General features: G+C 50.8%; 1 protein-coding gene across 4 annotated transcripts in view; it reads right to left on the bottom strand.

Annotated features, from left to right (window-relative positions):
• Positions 1-18,415, bottom strand: part of MYH11 (myosin heavy chain 11) — a 123,716-nt gene that overhangs the window by 38,822 nt on the left and 66,479 nt on the right. For 2 of the 4 annotated variants that reach the window (XM_036411368.2, XM_036411370.2), the window contains exons 6-11: positions 17,915-17,935; positions 15,722-15,814; positions 12,458-12,521; positions 10,240-10,338; positions 7,298-7,441; positions 577-672 (exon numbers count right to left, since the gene is read on the bottom strand). In XM_036411368.2, coding sequence (XP_036267261.1) covers positions 577-672; positions 7,298-7,441; positions 10,240-10,338; positions 12,458-12,521; positions 15,722-15,814; positions 17,915-17,935 — 517 coding nt within the window. The remainder of the gene's footprint in view (positions 1-576; positions 673-7,297; positions 7,442-10,239; positions 10,339-12,457; positions 12,522-15,721; positions 15,815-17,914; positions 17,936-18,415) is intronic. The other 2 variants (XM_036411369.2, XM_036411371.2) reach the window with 1 other exon arrangement.

The raw sequence follows: 18,415 nt of genomic DNA, 5'->3' as shown, positions 1-18,415 counted from the left end.
AAAATGCTGCTTATTTGTCAGATTCAGAAAAGAAAAGAAAAATACAGGATGCCCAGTTAAACTTGAATGTCAGATAAACAACACTTTTTTTTTTTAGTATTGGAATTACATTACAGAATTATAATATATTACAGAATGTAGGATTATATTCCCCAACATTACCTGGGACATACTTATAATCAAGTGTGTTTGTTGTTTATCTGACTCTCACGTTTAATGGGCATCTTCTGTCTCCCTAGTGGGACCGCAGGTGCCATAAGAAATGGCTGTTCCTGTCTTGTTTCTCTCCCTGTCTGGTGCCTGGCACATAGTTTGTGCTGGAAAGTATTCTATGCTCCCTAAGGATCCTCCCTGATCTGAAACCCTTAGTTCTTTTCTCTCACACTCTGGTTCAAGAACTTCCCACTGTAGGACTTCAGCAGGGGAAAGTTGGGTAAAAGAAGAGGTCAGTGAAAATAGCTTAGTTTAGCCCTTGTCAATACCCCAAGTAACCTCGTCCAGAAAATCTACCAAAGACTGAGGCTGACCCTCCTGCCTGTCACCCAAGCCGTCAGTTCCTGGGAAGAGGGGCCCCACCTGTGTTGTCCGGCATGGACGCCTGGTCCGTGTTCCTCTCCTTCTTGAAGACGATATTGCCCAGCTGCAGGACGGACGACACCACCTTCAGGATGGCTGAGGGCAGGGAGAGAGCAGATAAGACACAGCCGTCAACACTGAGGTACTCTGGAGGTCTGGCGCCTAAACACCCTTGGCAGCTACCATCTTTTTCCTAAAGACAGTCAATTCTGAGCTTTTAGGAGAAAGCCAAATTTCCACAACTCCCTGCTAATGAGAGAGGAAAAGCTGGCCGGGGGGAGAACATTTTCAAATGATTGCTAAAAACTATGTGCTACAAGGGGATACCATACTGGATAGCCCGTGGACCACATCCAGCCCATTGCCTGCCATTTTAAATTAAATTTTATTGGAACCCAGCTGCGCTTTTTCACCTTGGTGCTTCAATGACAGAATTGAAAAGTTGCAACAGAGACTGTACAGCCGCATGGGCTAACATATTTACTATCTAGCCTCTACAGAACACGTCTGTCAGCCCCTATGCAGCAAGGAGAATGAGTGATTTACTGCTAACAACATGACGGCTGTATCTCACAAACACAAATGCTAAAGAAAAAGACACCAAATGCAATAAGAGCATGAGGCCATTTATGAAAAGTTCAAGAACAGGCAAAAGTTCTGATGCCATTAGGAATCAGAATAATTATTCTTGATTGGGGGAAGCTGCTAGAAGGAACATAGGGAAGTTGGTGGTCTCTTACTTACAACGAGAGCTAGTTGCACAGGGATGTTTGATCTATAAAAATTCATTGAATGTACACTTACGGCATACACAACTTCCTAAATGTAAACTGTATGTTAATAAAAGCTATTTAAGAAATAAAACCAAACCCTGTACTTCCCACCATACTCTGGCCGGGTGTGCAAGACGCTCATGTCAGGATGGAGAAGGGGAAATTCCCCCCTGATGTCCAGGTGCCTCAAGACAAAACACTGTTTTCACAGGTCCTTGGAATTCCTTTGACTCCATAGTCAGGCCATATTACTGTTAAAATGGGTTCCGTGCTTGAAACCCCATAAGGCCATGTGTTACTGGAGAGCGGGGACTGTCCTATCATCTCTGTATTCCCAAAGCCTAATCCAGGATCCAGATACACATGCAGAGGGAAGGGAGATGGATGGAGGGTGGATAATGGATAGACAAATGACCGATCAATGGGTGGACTGATGGATGGATAATGGACAGAGGAATCCATGGACTGATGTATGCATGTGTGGATGAATGAATGGAACAGTGGATGGGAGGAAGATAAATGATGGATGGATGGAGGATTCATGCTAATGACTGGCTTTAGATGGACTCAGTGCAGTTGCCTAGGAATTCCAAGAAGGAATCATGGTGTTCTAGAAATAAATCCTAGATTGCCAGCTTCTCTGGGTCCTCGGGCCAAGCTGGGGTGACAGCCCTTCACAACAGCTTCCCTCACACCTTAGGGACCCCGGCCCAGCTCAGCAAAAGGCCTGGCTGCTGGCCGACCCCCCACCCATTTTCTCCCATCACCACTGCAGAAAACGTTCCCCCCAAAAGGTGAACACTGCTGTGGACCAGGCACTGCTAAGACAGTATGAAAGGGGCTTTGTAAACTGTCCAATGCTATACTCATGGTTTGTAAGCTGCGGATCTAAACTAGGGATGGATGACAGGCCTGCAGAGCCCAGGGAAGCAGCCTAACTGAGGGTTTCTCCATGGAGGCCCTATTGCAGGGGCTTCGCTGTACAATGTTTAGCTGCATCCCTGGTCTCTAACCACTAGATGTCAGTAGTGCTCCCCTTACAGAGTTAGGACAACCAGAAATGTCTCCAGATTCTGGCAGATGTCCCCCATCCCTCAGGGAGCCAACCCCCCTTAGTGGAGAACCACCGGTCTAAATGAACAAAGGGGACTGTGGGGACTCTTGGGAGCCATGACCCCGCCTGAAGGGGAACTGACTGGCCAATCCAAGCATGGCTACGGGAGAGGCAAGCCCAGCGCAGCCAGACTTGCGATCTTAGCAAAGATAACAGAAACCCAGGTTTCTATTGTGAAATCTATCCATGTTTAAATGTGCAAGGCAATTTTTAAAAAAATGTATATGTTGTGGATGCCAATCCCTCCTGTGGGCCAGGAGCCAGCAGTTTGCACCTTCTGGTACAGGTAACGTGCTCATGACAGAACGGTGGCCACTGTCCGGTCACAGATGAACTCACTAAAAGCGCCGGTGGACAGGAAAGTGGCGAGGGTGCTGAGGCAGGCAGCCTGGGGCGGTGGCTGAAAACAGGCACCCGGGAGCTATGAAGTCCCTAGTTCAAACCCCAGCTCTGCCTCCTCAGCCTCAGCTTCCCAATCTGCACAAGGGAGATGGCAACATAGCACCTGCTTCATGACGCTCATGTCAGGAGAGATGACCAAGCAAGGGGCCTGCCCCCGTGGAGGCTAAATAACGGCAGCCACCTGTGGTGGGTTTAACAGCACCCTCTCCCTGCAAAGGTATGTCCACCTGGAACCTTTGAATGTGGCCTTATTTGGAAAAACAAAAACAAAAACAAAAACCGTTGCAGATTTGATTAAGTATCTTAAACGAGATCTCCTTGGATTAGCCTGGTGGCACTAAATCCAATGACAGGTGCCCTGAAAACACAAGCGGAAACGCCGTGGGAGGTGATAAGCCAAGAGAGGCTGAGATGGGAGTGAGGTGTTTATTGGCGGAGAAATGCCAGGACCCAGGAGACAGACATGGGTGGATTCTCCCTAACAGCCTCCAGAAGGAACCAACCCTGCTGAGACCTTGATTTTGGACTTCCAGCCCCCGATAAACTCCCATTGCTTTAAGCCACCCAGTCTGTGGTGACTTGTTACAGACTAATACACCACTCTTTATTACTGAGGAATAAAAAGCGGGTTCCCAACCCGTGGCATGTGTACTACCATGGGTACACAGGATAAGTGATCTTAGGTGGCATGAGAAATTTTTTAATAGGTATTGTATTTATCCTAATTTATTAGACATAATAAAACCAGGGCATACAATTACTGATTTACAGAAATTGTTTGTTTGTGTTTTGTTTTTTTTTAAATATATTTTTATTGATTTTTTACAGAGAGGAAGAGAGAGGGATAGAGAATTAGAAACATTGATGAGAGAGAATCATTGACCAGCTGCTCCCTGAACACCCCCCACTGGGGATGCGCCCGCAACCCAGGCACATGCCCTTGACTGGAATCAAACCCGGGACCCTTCAGTTCGCAGGCTGAAGCTCTATCCACTGAGCCAAACCGATTTCGGCCTGATTTTACAGAAATTGTTAAGACAAAGCTCAGAGCAGATGAGCTATAGAAATCCACCTCTTCATAAAAATATTCTGCCAACAGTACAAATGACTGACCTAGTCTGTGCCTGGGGGTGTCTGAGTGCACAAGTGCTGGGACTAGTGGCCCGGTCTGTCCTTAGCAGCTGTGTGTGGCCTGAAGTTTTTCTGTCTGAAGGCCCATAAAAACTCCTACCTCATAGGTAACTGTCAGGAGGACTCAATGTGCCTGAACATGGTCAGTGCCCAATAAACATTACTGCTGTTATGTCATATTATTCCAGCCCTCCACTGTTGCTAGCTCTCTGTGACCTGGGTGAGTATGTCTCCCTCACTGAGCTCAGGACACAGAGGGGCATGGTCACCTGGAGCGTTATGAAGCTCTGGGGTTCAAGCCTCACCCCGTACCCCCATTCCCCTTCAGCCTCTTTGTGAAGGGTTGGGAGTCGCTCTGAATTCATGACTGGGATTGATGTACAAATAGTCTAAGTCCATGTCCTGTGGAACTCAATCATTTCCACTCCCTCATCTTAATGCTTGCTCTACCTACATACCATCTGCTCCGTTATTTCCTTAACATTTTTCTTTATATCCGCTTATTTTTCTTTCTTTAGATTTACTTTAATAGGAAACTAGCTCTATCTTAAGTGAAAAATCAGCTTCCCTTGCCATAAGTACATAGCAACTATAACAATTAAAAATATCATCATGCCGAAACCGGTTTGGCTCAGTGGATAGAGCGTCGGCCTGCAGACTGAAAGGTCCAAGGTTCGATTCCGGCCAAAGGCATGTACCTTGGTTGCGGGCACATTCCCAGTAGCAGGTGTGCAAGAGGCAGCTGATCGATGATTCTCTCTCATCGATGTTTCTAACTCTCTATCCCTCTCTCTTCCTCTCTGTAAAAAATCAATAAAATATATTTTAAAAAATATCATCAATTTCTAGCAAGATGCTGGGGCCTGCCAAGGTGATGGGCCTGGGCTCTACTTTTTTGGATTAAAAGGGAGATTAGCAAGTACCAGAGAGGAGCTGATGGCATAGTAGGTGCCAAACTACTACTCTCTCTTTGAAAGTCATCTGAAAAACTGAAGGGAGCAGAAAAGGGAACTCTGTCTCATGGTGGGATTCTGCTCCACTGATAATGATGTGAGCCTTCATTTTAGAATATACATGGCTCCCACCAGCCCTGGTTACCAAACCATGACTCTGACACAGAATTTTAAGAGTTTAAAGGACAAAAACCACCTTCCTTCCCACAGACAAACGCAGAGCACAGTAAGCCACAAAATAGGGCTTGGGAGTCCCAAGACCCGAGAGCGAGTCCCAGCCCCACCAGTAACTCGCTGTGTGTCCTTGGGCAAGTTTCTTCACTTCCCTGTGCCCAGTTTCCTCTGCAAATTTGGGAAAATAGCAGCCACTTCATAGAGTGGTTAAATAATGCATCTAAAGCATTTAGTGTATTGCCTTGTCCCCTGATATAATAGCCCCATCATTCTAGTTAATAAGGTCAAACAATAATGTAACAAATCCTCTATCAATCAATATTTTAGTATGTTCCAGTTTTCAATTATTCAAATAAAACCGGGCATGGCACATTAAAAAAAGGGGGGGGGGGGGGACTTAGCAAATGCTTGGCTCATAGCAAGTACTGAGTCATTAGTTGCATTTGTCTAAAGCAAAAGATTAGAAGCCAAACTGATTCATGGCCAAACAAAGTGAATTATTCTTGGAGAGCCCAGGCCATTCGGAAAGGGTTAACCTTGCATTCTGATACGGAACCCTGGCCAAAATCCACAATCACCGTCCATTTGTCAACTGACCCATGGAACCTTCTTTTTCTGGGCCCCCATTTATCTCAAGAGGAACTGCCCCTCCCTATTGCTACGTTTCAGCAACCTTAGCGCTATTCTGGGGCTCCAAAGGGGCGTGGGAAGGAAGGGAAATTTTCCACAATCCTGCCCTGGTGTTCCCAAAAGAGAATAACCTTGAACACTGGGGCACATCTAGCCCAGAAGGAAGAGTGTTTCTTGAAGCACAGTGTGGAGACTAAGGGTATCTCTTTGAGTTGCCCTGTTCTCAAGGCAAGTGTGTCTCTTGGTTGGTGGTTGATGATATCCTATATAATAAAAGCCTAATATGCAAATCAGCCAAACTGTGGAACAACCGGTCGCTATGACACACACTGACCACCAGGGGGAGCACCACTCAACCACAAGCCTCAGTCACAGCTGGCGAGTGCAGCGGTGGTGGTGGGAGCCTCTTTGGCCTCCACTGCAGACGAGCAGTAAGGAGTGAGGGGTCCTGGACTGTGAGAGCCCCGGACTGTGAGAGGGATGTCTGCCTGCCACCTTAAGGGGATCAGGCCTAAGCCGGTAGGCAGACATCCCCAGAGGGGTCCCGGACTGCAAGAGGACTCAGACCGAGCTGAGGGACCCCCCCATCCCCAAAGTGCACGAATTTCATGCACTGGGCCTCTAGTTAATCAATATTGGTCTATCACCAGACTGGCTTTCAAGGAGGAGCCCGAATAAACCCACTTCCTCAATTACTCCCTGTCCCATATCCTCTGCCCACATGTTCTTGAGGAGGCCAACTACCTCTCTACCCCCAGGTCCATGAACAGAACAGAGACCTAAGCTACTCAGAACTTTCCACAACCCTGGCTACAACGAGTAGCTCAAGTAAAACAACATCAACCTAGAGCAGTGGTCAGCAAACTCATTAGTCAACAGAGCCAAATATCAACAGTACAACGATTAAAATTTCTTTTGAGAGCCACATTTTTAAACTTAAACTTCTTCTAACGCCACTTCTTCAAAATAGACTTGCCCAGGCCGTGGTATTTTGTGGAAGAGCCAAACTCAAGGGGCCAAAGAGCTGCATGTGGCTCTAGAGCCGCAGTTTGCCGACCACGGACCTAGGGCAACCAATAGGAGTCAATATGACTCCATTTGGGAACTCAAGCAGAGAATCCACTCTGCGCTTTTCTGTTGGACATAACCCAAAGAATGTAAGGGCTGGAGCTGCAGCAGCCGTTTTGCCGCCAGACACTATAGCCAACCTGACACCAATGTTGACAGACCAGGTTCTAGGGACAAGCTTTGCAGCCCTAGAATTAACTGTACCTGAAACCACTGTGTCTGAACTTTTCAGCTCTATGAGTGAATCATTTTCCTTTTTGCTGAAGACAGTGTGGGTCCCTGGTAACTGAAAGACCCCTAATCTATGCAGCCGCTTTTTAAGAACACCAACAACCCACCTACAGTAATATTCATTTTCATTCTCCCGTTTCGTTTGGGGGGGAAAGAGGGTTAAAGAGTCCCTAACTGATTCTGGTGGAACCGAGAGCAAGAATCCAGGTCTCCCGCCAGCCCCGCCTCAGGGTGTGAAGCCTTACACAGCTGCTCGTCTTCGTTGAAGCCCATGATGCCCATGGCCTCCAAGGTCTCCTGGAACATCTCGTCGTCCTGGGCGGCGGGGATGGGCACGTAGCCATTGGAGAGGAACGTGTAGCTGTTGAAGCCCTCCAACAGCAAGTCGCCTGGAAGGAGGGGAAGACGGGGGGTGGTCAGGAGGGCACACAGCCACTTTGAACAGGAGACTGGAGTCTGGTAAAGGGTCTGGACCATCACAGTTTCTTTCCCCCTCCTACGACCTGGATGGCTTAAAGCCTTCCTTCTGCATCATCTCACAGTTGGCTTCTCCAGTCACCACTGGCCTCCTACAGTGGGGGAGGTTATGCACTGCCCCAGGGTACCTGGCAGCTGAAAGTAAGCCGGCTCCACCGCCTAAGCCATGACCCCTGACGTGGGGTTGCACTGACCCAGACGGAGGGACACCTTTATCTCAATTGCCCGAAGACACCCTGCCTTCAGGAACACAGGCGTCTGGAAAGTTAGGTCACTCTTTATTCGTCCATTTATTAAATTTTATAAAATAAAATCATATATGCACATGCATTTTTTAAATCAATTTACTACCAAAAGGTTTATATAATAAAAATGCCATTCTCTGTCCCACCCCTTCTGTGTCTCTCACCTTATTCCACAATAACAGCTTTTCTCTCTTTTAGCCGTTTCTTCTGACAGTTACCCTGATCTCTACATATTACTGTATGTAATGGGATGTTTGTATATCATATATAATAGGCTATTTCTGAATATGCCAAAATTAGATATCAACTATTGACTTCCTACACCCTCCTTCCTCTCCACCAACTATTTCCGGTTAAAATCAGTAGATGAGGTTTACATCAGGGGTTGGCAAATCTGGTGTGCTGGTTGTTTTTGTACATAAAGTTTTATTGGAACACAGCCACTTCTACTCCTGGTCTATTGTCTATGGCTGCTGTCCTACTACAAAGGCAGAGTTGAGTAGTTGCAACAAAACCATATGGGGTCTGCAAAGCCTAAAATATTTACTACCTGGCCCTTTAGCAAAAACATTTGCCAGCTCCTTGGTTACATCTATCGATATTTAACATCGTTTTCTATAAGGTCATGGTTACATACCTCAGTACCTCAGCCACCACCCTTTCCTCCCCCCAATTTATAACTGCTTCTTTCTCTTGCTTTTATAACACCCTCCAAGACATCAGGTGTCCTCTTCCAGATCAGCCTTTAATTAGGCCGGACTGCATACTACCTTTGGAAGGGAAGTCAGTGAGATGCTTTTATTTTAAAACAAAGGTCTGTTATGGGTCAAGTCACTTGGGAGCTGCTTGATAAACTCAAGGTTGAATTGACTCAAGACACCAGTTAACTCAAGCCCTTGGATTAGCTGAAATGCCTAATTAAAGTCACAAGGAGTTTGGGTCTTTGCCAAGACCTCATTATCCAGACTATGGGTACATTTCAAAGATTTTAGTTTCTCTAAATGCCTAACTTCTTCCATCAAGAACACACATGGTTCCTGGGAGTCTTGGTTACTAGCCTCACCCTTACCTCATTTCTGGAAGACCAGCGGCAGAGCACGAAACTGAAACCCGTTACCAAACAACCAAACTGCTGACTTTGGTGCTCAACAGAAGGAGGGATGTAAACATTTCTCCCTGGGCCATCCCACAGTGTCCACACCGTCACCACTAATTTACCTATTGGTTGGTGTAGAGTAGGGGTGTCGAACTCAATCAGAGAAGGGGCCAAAATCTAAAATCCAGCCTAAATCGCGGGCCAAATGGTTTACTGAACAGTCATAAACTGTCATTGTGATGGAAACGCAGCCGAGTGCAGTGATGACAGCGAGGTGCGGGTCACATTGCAAGGCCTGGCGGAACGGATTTGGCCCGCGGGCCTTGTGTTTGACACATGTGGTGTAGAGCATCCATTCAGCATGCCCCCTTTAATCCAAAATGGCTCCAGACCACCCAGCATCAAGAAGAAACAATGAATACCGCCCCCTCTGGTGGTGGCATATTGCAGTGCATCGAATTCCTAACCTAAATAACTAAAGGGGGCCACAAAAATGATGGGAAGTAAAGTTTGTATTGTTTTCCTAAAGTTTTAGTCGTAAACTTATTACTAGCATGTAGACTCGTATCGTGTCCCTCTATTCATTGGTAGGTTCCTTTTTCTGCAAGGTGATTTATATGTTCTTTTAAGAATTAGTAGAAAACTGCATGTCGAGGATGCATCATTTCGTAGCGGCAGGAAGTATAAAGTTTTTACGTAAAACAGTATTTTCCCTACAACTGAGATCAGCACACCTCCTGTATTTTTAAGTAAAGTTTTATGGGAATACAGTGGTGCCCACTGATATATGTATTGCCCTTGGTGGCTTTCCATTGTGTACGATACCCAGTTGTGACAGAAAGCATGTGGCCTGCAAAAAGCCTGAAAGACTTACTATTTAGTCCTTTTCAGAGAGTTTGTGAAGCCCTGAGCCCTAGATAGGCCACTTCAAAAGTTACTTTCAAAACCTATATAATTAAAGTGCTTAGTCCCACCTCCCCTCCAAATTCCTTAAAACATTGCATCTTATATACTTGCAAAGTTTTATAAACTGGTAAATATGGCCATTGTCTTTCTCCCTTCCCGGAAGGCACAGATTGTGTCTCACTGAACTGGACGCCTCCAAGTCTAATTGGACTTGATTAATCACCTAGTGCCTAATTGGACGCGCTGTCTGTGTCACACAGTAGGTGCTCAGTAAATGAGAACGCCTGAGCAAAAGCCACACCCCCTCACGGAAAGGAGATGGCGAATGACGCGTCTGTCACCCAGAGATCCGGGTCTTTCCCTGGCCGGGCCTCAGGCTGCTTTAACAGCCGATCACCTGGCCCCGGATGATGATGAAGGGAAGGGCTGAAGCCTCCCTACTCGCACCCTGCTGGTCACTTACTTTTCATCTTCTCCTTGGCTCCGGCAATCATGTAGTAGAAGATGTGGAAGGTCCTCTCGTCCTTGGCTTGGCGAATCGCCCGGGACTTTTCTAGCAGATCTGGTTTGGAGGAGTTAAGGATTCTGGGGATCCCATGAGTGCGCCCCTTGGAGGAAGCCAACCTTCTTCCCCAGGCCCTTTGCATGGGGTGCTGGAGGGAAAACCCCCAGGACAAGGGAGAGGCTGCCCAGAGAGTTCCAGGGAGCCTTACTGACAGGCCGAGTCAAGCCATCCACCCTGCCTCACAGGGGCCGACCTTCTGGTTCTGGCTTTGGGATCCAAAATGAGACCACAGGGCACAGCCACAGTCCCCAGGCCGGAGAGGAGAAAGGGGAACAGAGGGAAAAGGAAAAGCACAGAAAGACAGGAGGTAAAAGACCCCACCCACCATCACTGACTCCCCCGTCTTTAGATGTTACAGAGTGAAAATAACTACCCTCTCTATGACTTAGGAATCTCTGCTCTGTTTTACCCGCAGTGTCTCATTTAAGCGTCACACACCCCCTTAGGAAGTGAGTGTGAGTAACATTTGCATTTTCCACATAAAGAAACTGTGGCTCCAGCCGAAACCGGTTTGGCTCAGTGGATAGAGTGTCGGTCTGTGGACTGAAGGGTTCCAGGTTCAAGTCCGGTCAAGGGCATGTATATTGGTTGGGGGCACATCCCTAGTGGGAGGTGTGCAGGAGGCAGCTGGTCGATGTTTCTCTCCCATCAATGTTTCTAACTATCCCTATCCCTTCTTCTCTGTAAAAAATCAATAAAATATATTTTAAAAAAGAAACTGTGGCTCCAAGAGGAATATTTCCCAGGAGAGGGCCCAGCTAGGAAGTGGCCAAGCCAGGGGGCAGTCCAAACATCGAACCAAGGGGTGGGGCTTCGCAAAGTGGGTGCCAGCCCAGCCTGGCTGAGTGACCTTGACCCACAGAACTGGCCTTGGAAGGGAGACTGCAAACCCTGCCAGTTAATCTAAGGAGAGCTGTTCCGCTATGGCGGGGTGGGGTTACGGGTAGGGGTGGGCAGTTGGGCATGGAGACCATTGAGGCTGGTGGGGAAGGGCAGATGGGTGGCGGGGATGTGTACCAGATGGAATAGAGAGATCATAAGCAGCCTCTCGTGGGGTCTAAGCGAAGGTTAACCAACCATAACTCACCGTAACTGAGTCAGAGGCTCACTTTGGGCCAAACCCCGTGTGAAGGGCCGGGCGTGTCATTTCATTCAACCGCAATCCCGGTACAGCTCCCCCAGCAGGTGCTGCCATCATCCCCACTTCACAGGGGGCAACACGGAGGCTTGGCGCGGTTAAGAGACTTGCTCACGCCCTGCGGCTAACATGGCAGAGCTGAGACCGGGACCCAGGCCCATGCCATTCCAAAGCCTCCCCTGTGATCCAGGGCGTCAAATGCAACCACAACCCTGCCCTGGGTCCTGCCAGTGCCAACAACCGGTCCACTCGCAGCCATGGAAAGATAGCACCTTGAGGCCGCGTGGCGCCCGTAAGGCTTCTACGTCGATCAATTGCTGAACCCCAGATGTGGTCCCAAGTCCAGACACTTCTAACTGGGCCCCACGGCACCATCCAGAGGCTCCCGAGATGCTCTGTGTGTCCTAAGCAGCATGGCCGTTCCCCCGGGAAAGCTCGATTTCGGCCAGTTTCCTGGCCGTGGGCTGGAGCGGGTCACAGACTGGCTCTCTAAGAACAAGAGGCCTTGGCCTTGGTCTTGGCCTTGGCCCATGGGTTGATAAGGATGAAGTGGAGCTCACACACTAGCCAAGACTCATCCAGCCCTCACTCTATCCCGGGCATGGTTCTGAGAGCTTTACATAAATTAATTCGTAAATTAATCCACTTTATTCTTCCAATACCTCTACGTGGTCGGTATACTGTTGCCACCCCCATGTCAGTGGTGAAGCACAGAGAAGTGGAGTAACTGGCCCAAGGTCACTCAGCCAGGGAGATGCCAACCCAGAGTCAGACGCAGGCTCTTTGGGGTTCAAACCCCGGACGACCACACCCCAATGCCTGCTATCGAGGGAGAAGACCCCCGGGGTCTGAGGGTTTTGAGGGAGGGAACCCTGGGGACAGAGGGGCAGCTCTGGTGCCTTTCGGGGCCTTCCCCGGGGCTCTGGCAGGAGGCCGGCGGGGCGGGGCGCCCGCGGGGCCAGGCCCAGCAAAGGATACACGTCTCGATGTTGGCTCCCACGATGTAACCGGTGACGTCGAAGTTGATGCGGATGAACTTGCCCTGCCGGACAGGAAAGCACAGGAAGTAGTCAGTCCCCCGGCCTCAGCCCCTCGCCCATCCCTGCAGGCCAGTGGACAGGGACATAGCAGGGAGCATTGGGGAGCAAGGGGGATCCCACAGCCTCAGAGTCTCACAGGGAACTGGTTGGAAGGAACCACCATCTCTGAGCTTTGGAGACCCCGGGCCTACGGAGCCACAGAACTCACAAAACACGTTCACTAGACATGCCCTTCAGTCCGTCATAGCTACCCCCGTTTGAAAGGTGGGAAAACGGAGGCCGAGAGAGGTAGAGCCGTGAGGAGGAGGCATGCTTTGCCACCTTCACTGGCTGGAGGGCTCCCTCCCCGCTGCCCACCCAGAAGAATGCCGGGTCCTCCACGGTGAGTCGGTGAGTCGGGCCCAAGTTCACCCAGTGGCAAAACAGCCTCCTCTGCTGTTTGGCTCAGTGGCTGGAGCTTTGGCCTGCGGACTGAAAGGTCCCAGGTTCGATTCCATTCAAGGGCATGTACCTTGGTTGCGGACACATCCCCAGTAGTGGGTGTGCAAGAGGCAGCTGATGGATGATTCTCTCTCGTCAATGTTTCAAACTCTCTATCCCTCTCTCTTCCTCTCTGTAAAAAATCAATAAAATATACACCAAAAAAATAATAAAACAAAAAATTAGCCTCCTCTGCGGGGCCGGTGAGCGCGGACGGGGCTCCGGCAGCCGCGCCCTCCGAGCAGGCCTGTACAGGAGGCTGTGTGGGCAGGTCTGGGCCAGGCCCCCGGCCCTGGGGCTCCTCAAATCTCTTCACAGGGAAAACGTGCCCAACCCACCTATCTCCGCCTCAGCCATCCCTCAGCCCCAGGCCTTTCCCTCCTTTCCAACAGCTGACCAAGGACCGCATCCTTTCCGCCCACCACCATGCACGTGGAGGGAGGCGTTCTGGAGTGGACACAACCCCCTGGGCTTGCTCCGGGTTTCGGCAAAACCCTCCCTCTCCCCATCAGGAAGGAGGACAGGAGAAGGACGGAGAGGACCAAAGTCATTGCAGCTGAAACCAGAGAACCTGCCGAAACTGGTTTGGCTCAGTGGATAGAGCGTTGGCCTGCGGACTGAAAGGTCCCAGGTTCGATTCCGGTCAAGGGCATGTATCTTGGTTGCGGGCACATCCCCGGTGGGGGATGTGCAAGAGGCAGCTGATCTATGATTCTCTCTCATCGCGATGTTTCTAACTCTCTATCCCTCTCTCTTCCTCTCTATAAAAAAAAATCAATAAATTAAAAAAAAAAGAAGAAAGAAACCAGAGAACCTGCTGATCCTGGTCCCCCACCCCCACCCCACTCCCTTCCTTCCTGGAAAGCATGGGCACTGGTGAGCGAGGACATGTTCCACGTTAACTTTGAACTTGCCCTCCCTTACGATGCCTAGAAACTAACTTGACCCGGGTGTGCAACATGCAAATGCGGTGCTTCTCAGTAGAGGCAGCACATCTGCCACGAGGGCTGTGGAAATCTGGGGACATGGCTGATTGGGGGTGTCATAGGATGGTGGGGGGGAGGGTCACTCCTTTTAGCAGACAGGGGCCAAGGCTGCTGAGCATCTTGCAACCACCGAGAGGACCCCAGCCACCCAGCACTGCCCACGCATCCCCTGTGACTTTCAAATGTCCCATCGGACAGTCACGGAAGCGAAAAGCCTGCTTGTCATGAGCTGGCCTGGAACCTGACCTTGCTTCAGACAAAAACACAAACTTTTTAAATGTTGTTCGAATAGAAGAATGTTGTCACCTCCAGGTGACATTCTGGAGCAAACTGTGCTTTGGTTCAGAGCTTTCCCGAGAACGTTTGGGAAAATCCTGTCCCCGGCATCAGTCCCCCCACAACCTCCGCTGTGGGTCTGCGTTTGCAGCTTCCGGGGCCCCGGATCCTGGATGTAAATGCAGGTGAGTGACTGTCCCACCGTGTCTGCTCAGCTCAGCTGGCCTGAGCAGGGACAGGCTGAAACGCACAGTTAGGAAGTGTTTTATTTCTCCCGGTAGTAAAGGCACCATGCCAATTTGTTTTTGTCTGATGTGGTCGTATGTTACCTGCCACTCTAATTTGGGGGAAGGAAAGGGGACACTGCATAGTTATTTATTATAAAAAGTGGGTCTCGAGGCTGGCGGGGCGGGGGGACTGGGCAGAGGACACAGGGGTGCTGGGCAGAGCAGCGCCAGGGGACAGAGCACAGGTTCCCTCCAGGAGATTTTCCCAGGGTTCCCCTCCCAGGTGAGTGGCAGCTCAGAGGGGCACCTGCAAATCAGCAGAGGCCCCCAGTCATGGGACACCCCAATCAGCACTCCCCCAGATTTCCAAAATCCTCAACTTGTCCTCAGAATTCCCACTCCAGAATTTCTGATTCTCCTACGGAATCCACTCCTTAGTTTGGGCAACTGAATTTTTCTAGGTGTCAGCAACCACCACCTTTCAGGGTTCTCCTGTCCCCATTGGGCTCAGGGGGAAAGGAGAGGCCCTCGAAGCCTGGGGGCGGGGAGGGGGAGTGTGGGAAGGTGGCACCTCCTGCCTTGCTGACTGTTGGCTCCCCAACTAGACCCCAAGCTTCATGAAGGCTGTGACCACTGTTCACTGTGATTCTAGTTCAGTGCCTGATATACAGTAGGTGCTTAACAAAAATGAACTAAGCAAATAAAAAAAAAAAAAACCCCACCACATTTAACAATGGTATTCATAAAAATACCTACCAGAATGACTGCATGCAGTAGGTGCTTAATAAACGTTTATGAGCATGTATGTGCCTGGTACCTAGTCGGTAATCAATTCATGTTTTGCCGAATAAATGAATGAATATTGGATGCAAGTGTCCAGCACACACCAGGTGCTCATAAATGTTTATTGAATCAATTATGAATGTCCAATGCCTAGCAGGGTGCGTCAAACACAAAAGATTCTCGCTATTTGTTGAGTGAGTACTGGAAGGAAGGAAGGAAGGAAGGAAGGAAGGAAGGAAGGAAGGAAGGAAGGAAAGAAGGAGCAGCAGGGGCCCCGGCAGGGTTGGAAGGTCACGACAGAACTGAAAACACAGAGCAAGATGTGGCCTGTGCCTCTGTACCTTCCATCCCGGCTCCACGGCAAGCACACACTCTGCTTTCTCAGGCAAGCGGTGGCCCCACAGAGGGACCTGGGCCTGTTTCCGAAACCCGCGCGGCTTTGCTACTTACGAATCGCGAGGAGTTGTCGTTCTTCACCGTTTTGGCGTTGCCAAAAGCCTCCAGGATGGGGTTTGCTTGCAGAAGCTGCTTTTCCAGCTCCCCCTAGAATTCATTCAGAGCTAGTTACTGCAGAGAGAGAGCTGGCACGGACAGCTCTACCCGGCACGGATGCTGTCCCAGAACTCAGCTCTGACCCCACAGGCTCGCTCCCTCCCATCTGCCACCCTGTCTGAGCGCCCAACACCAACATCCCATTTACTGGAGGGTTTCGGAAGAGCCAGAGCCGACTGGCTGAGCGGGCGGCTGGGACCTGTTCCCTAGTGGCCTGCTCATCCTTGCCGGTCAGAACTCCGCTCCACCCCACCCGGAGATGTCATACACATGCCAGTGTGGGCGCGCCACGCAGGTGAGCCGCCTGCTCCACGCACACGGCCATGCTGCTGCTGTTTCTGTTTTAACAAAAGCAACCATCTTCACGTGAGACCCCTGTGGATGGTTTTAGTGCGATTTTTTTGTAAGCTGCAATGTCCCCTTTGGTGGGACAGTTTCTGGAATGTGCAAAACCCACCGGAACGCTTCTACCCGCCCGCGGGACAAAGCTTCCAAGCAGGTTCCTGAGCTCCATTCAGCAGGTTAAACGCAGCGGAGGCTGGACCAGCGCGCCGGCCCTCGAAGGGGCTCTGTGCACAGGGCAAGCCCGTGGTTAACCGCGGCAGCGAAGGCCCACGAGGGAAGTGATGTCGGGAAGCGAGGAGCTGCGCCTTGCCTGGCCCCAAACCGCAGCGGCAGCAGCCTGGCCCGGAGGCCTCCCTGTCCAAGCTCTTGTCCAGGTCTCACTGGGGGTGGTGGGTGCTGAGGGGTCTCTCCTGGTTCTGCTGATGTCCCTGTCCTTTTTATTTATTTTATTTTTTCCAGGGCAGCAGGGCTGGGCTAAAAAGTTCTGGAGAAGGGATGGAGTGCCAGCGTTTTGCTGCTTCTCTGCACACCAGGGCTGCTGCCCTAAAGGGACTGGACAGGAAGCTGCTGTGTGTGTGTGTGTGTGTGTGTGTGTGTGTGTGTGTCCATCTGCCTTCCTCCCCTGCAGCTCCCGAAGGAGAGGGAACCACGGGGTCATCTCTGCGAAAACCCAGCCTCTGGTGGAATTAGGGCCCTGGAGTGTGGAAATTTGCGTGTGGAAATTTACGATGAGAACAATGGGCTTCCCTTGGCTAGTGGGGAGGTCTAAAGGGGTCCCTTTGTCCGCATAAACTTGGGGTCCCTATGTCCCACAAAAAAAGGCCTTTTCTAGAATGGGAAGTCCAGCTGGTGGGGCCAAAAGGTCCTTCTTAGGAGAGCCCTAAACATGGGATCTGGCCCACACCCCTCATGTTATGGATGAGACTATGGCCCAGAGAATGTGAGCATCTTGGATAAGGTCACACAGGAGCAGGCCCCAACTAGAATCCTGCCTCTCCTGAGCCATCTGTGACACTGCTGCCCAGGGTCTCTTCCAGGCTGAACCCCAAATGCCAGCCCCCCCAAGCTCCGCGTTAGACATGAGTTTACACACGCAGAGGTCTGAGCAAGACCCGGGTGTGTGTCGCATAGCTGGGGCCTTACCCTGCCACCAAAGCTAGTGCACCGCAACCTCTGAGAGCCCCATCTCCGGGGCCTTCGGTCAAGCACCCGGCATGCAAGGGGAGGGACACACTGCACACACATGCACGAAGACACACCAGTGCCGGGGGGCGGGGCTCGGGGAGAGACGTAGGGTGATGGCAGGGAGGAGGCATGCCACAGCGGTGCCATTACCAACTGTCAGTCAAGCCAGGGAAGCTTTAGGGCCGGGTAATCCTAAAGCCTTCAACCAGACAGCATCGAGGTCTCCAGGCCAGTCCAGGCCGGAGCACTGGTGGTGGGCACGATGGTGGGGAGGGTGGGGGATTCACTCTGAGCCGGGAAAACCCATTCCAGGCTAGAGGACGACCCTGGGGGTCCCAGTGGGAGTCCTGTGGGTGGCCACCGCACCCCCACGCCCCACGCTGGCATCGGACACCCGCAGGACGGAATTTGGGTGCGTCTGCTGGTTTGGGTTGTGAACCTCGAGGGGCCTCGCCCGTTCTACCATCAGCTACGGGGCTCAGTGGGTGCAACAGGACCATGCAGATCTAAATTCACTCCGTGCCTCCCGTACACACCAGGAAAACACTCCCAGTTACTCACGTAGGCAAGAGATGGGCCTTGCTGCGGTTGAACAATACAGTATGAAACAAGCGTCAGTGTCATTTCCATCACTCGTACATCAGGGCTGGAGACATCTGATTCCAACCCCCGCCCCCGGCAGCCGGTGCTCCCCGAGAGAACCAGGACAGCAGCAGCTCCTCTGCGGTTCTGTCCCTTTCCCTCAGGTTTGCTCACTCCCAGGTCTAAGGTCTCAGTGACCCAGACATTTCAAAGGTTTGGGTAACCGCAGCGGCCGTGGTGGGAGCGGCCGTGGTAGGCTCTTTGAGACCGTATTGGTTGAGGGACTGACCGTATTGGTTTGCAGGTGCAGAGGAAGAAGTGCCTGGCGCCCAGCGGGCACTGGATAAAGATCTAGCGTTATTATGAAAAGAACTAGAGGCCCGGTGCATGAAAACGTGTGCACTGGCAGGGGGTGTCCCTCAGCCTGGCCTGCGCCCTCTCGCAGCCCAGGAGCCCTTGGGGGATGTCCAACTGCCACAG

This window comes from Pipistrellus kuhlii, unplaced genomic scaffold (assembly GCF_014108245.1).
Source record: "Pipistrellus kuhlii isolate mPipKuh1 unplaced genomic scaffold, mPipKuh1.p scaffold_m20_p_4, whole genome shotgun sequence".
NCBI classification, from domain to species: domain Eukaryota; kingdom Metazoa; phylum Chordata; class Mammalia; order Chiroptera; family Vespertilionidae; genus Pipistrellus; species Pipistrellus kuhlii.
Note: the sequence above shows the minus strand (reverse complement) of the source record. Positions and strands in the feature narration are given on the sequence as shown.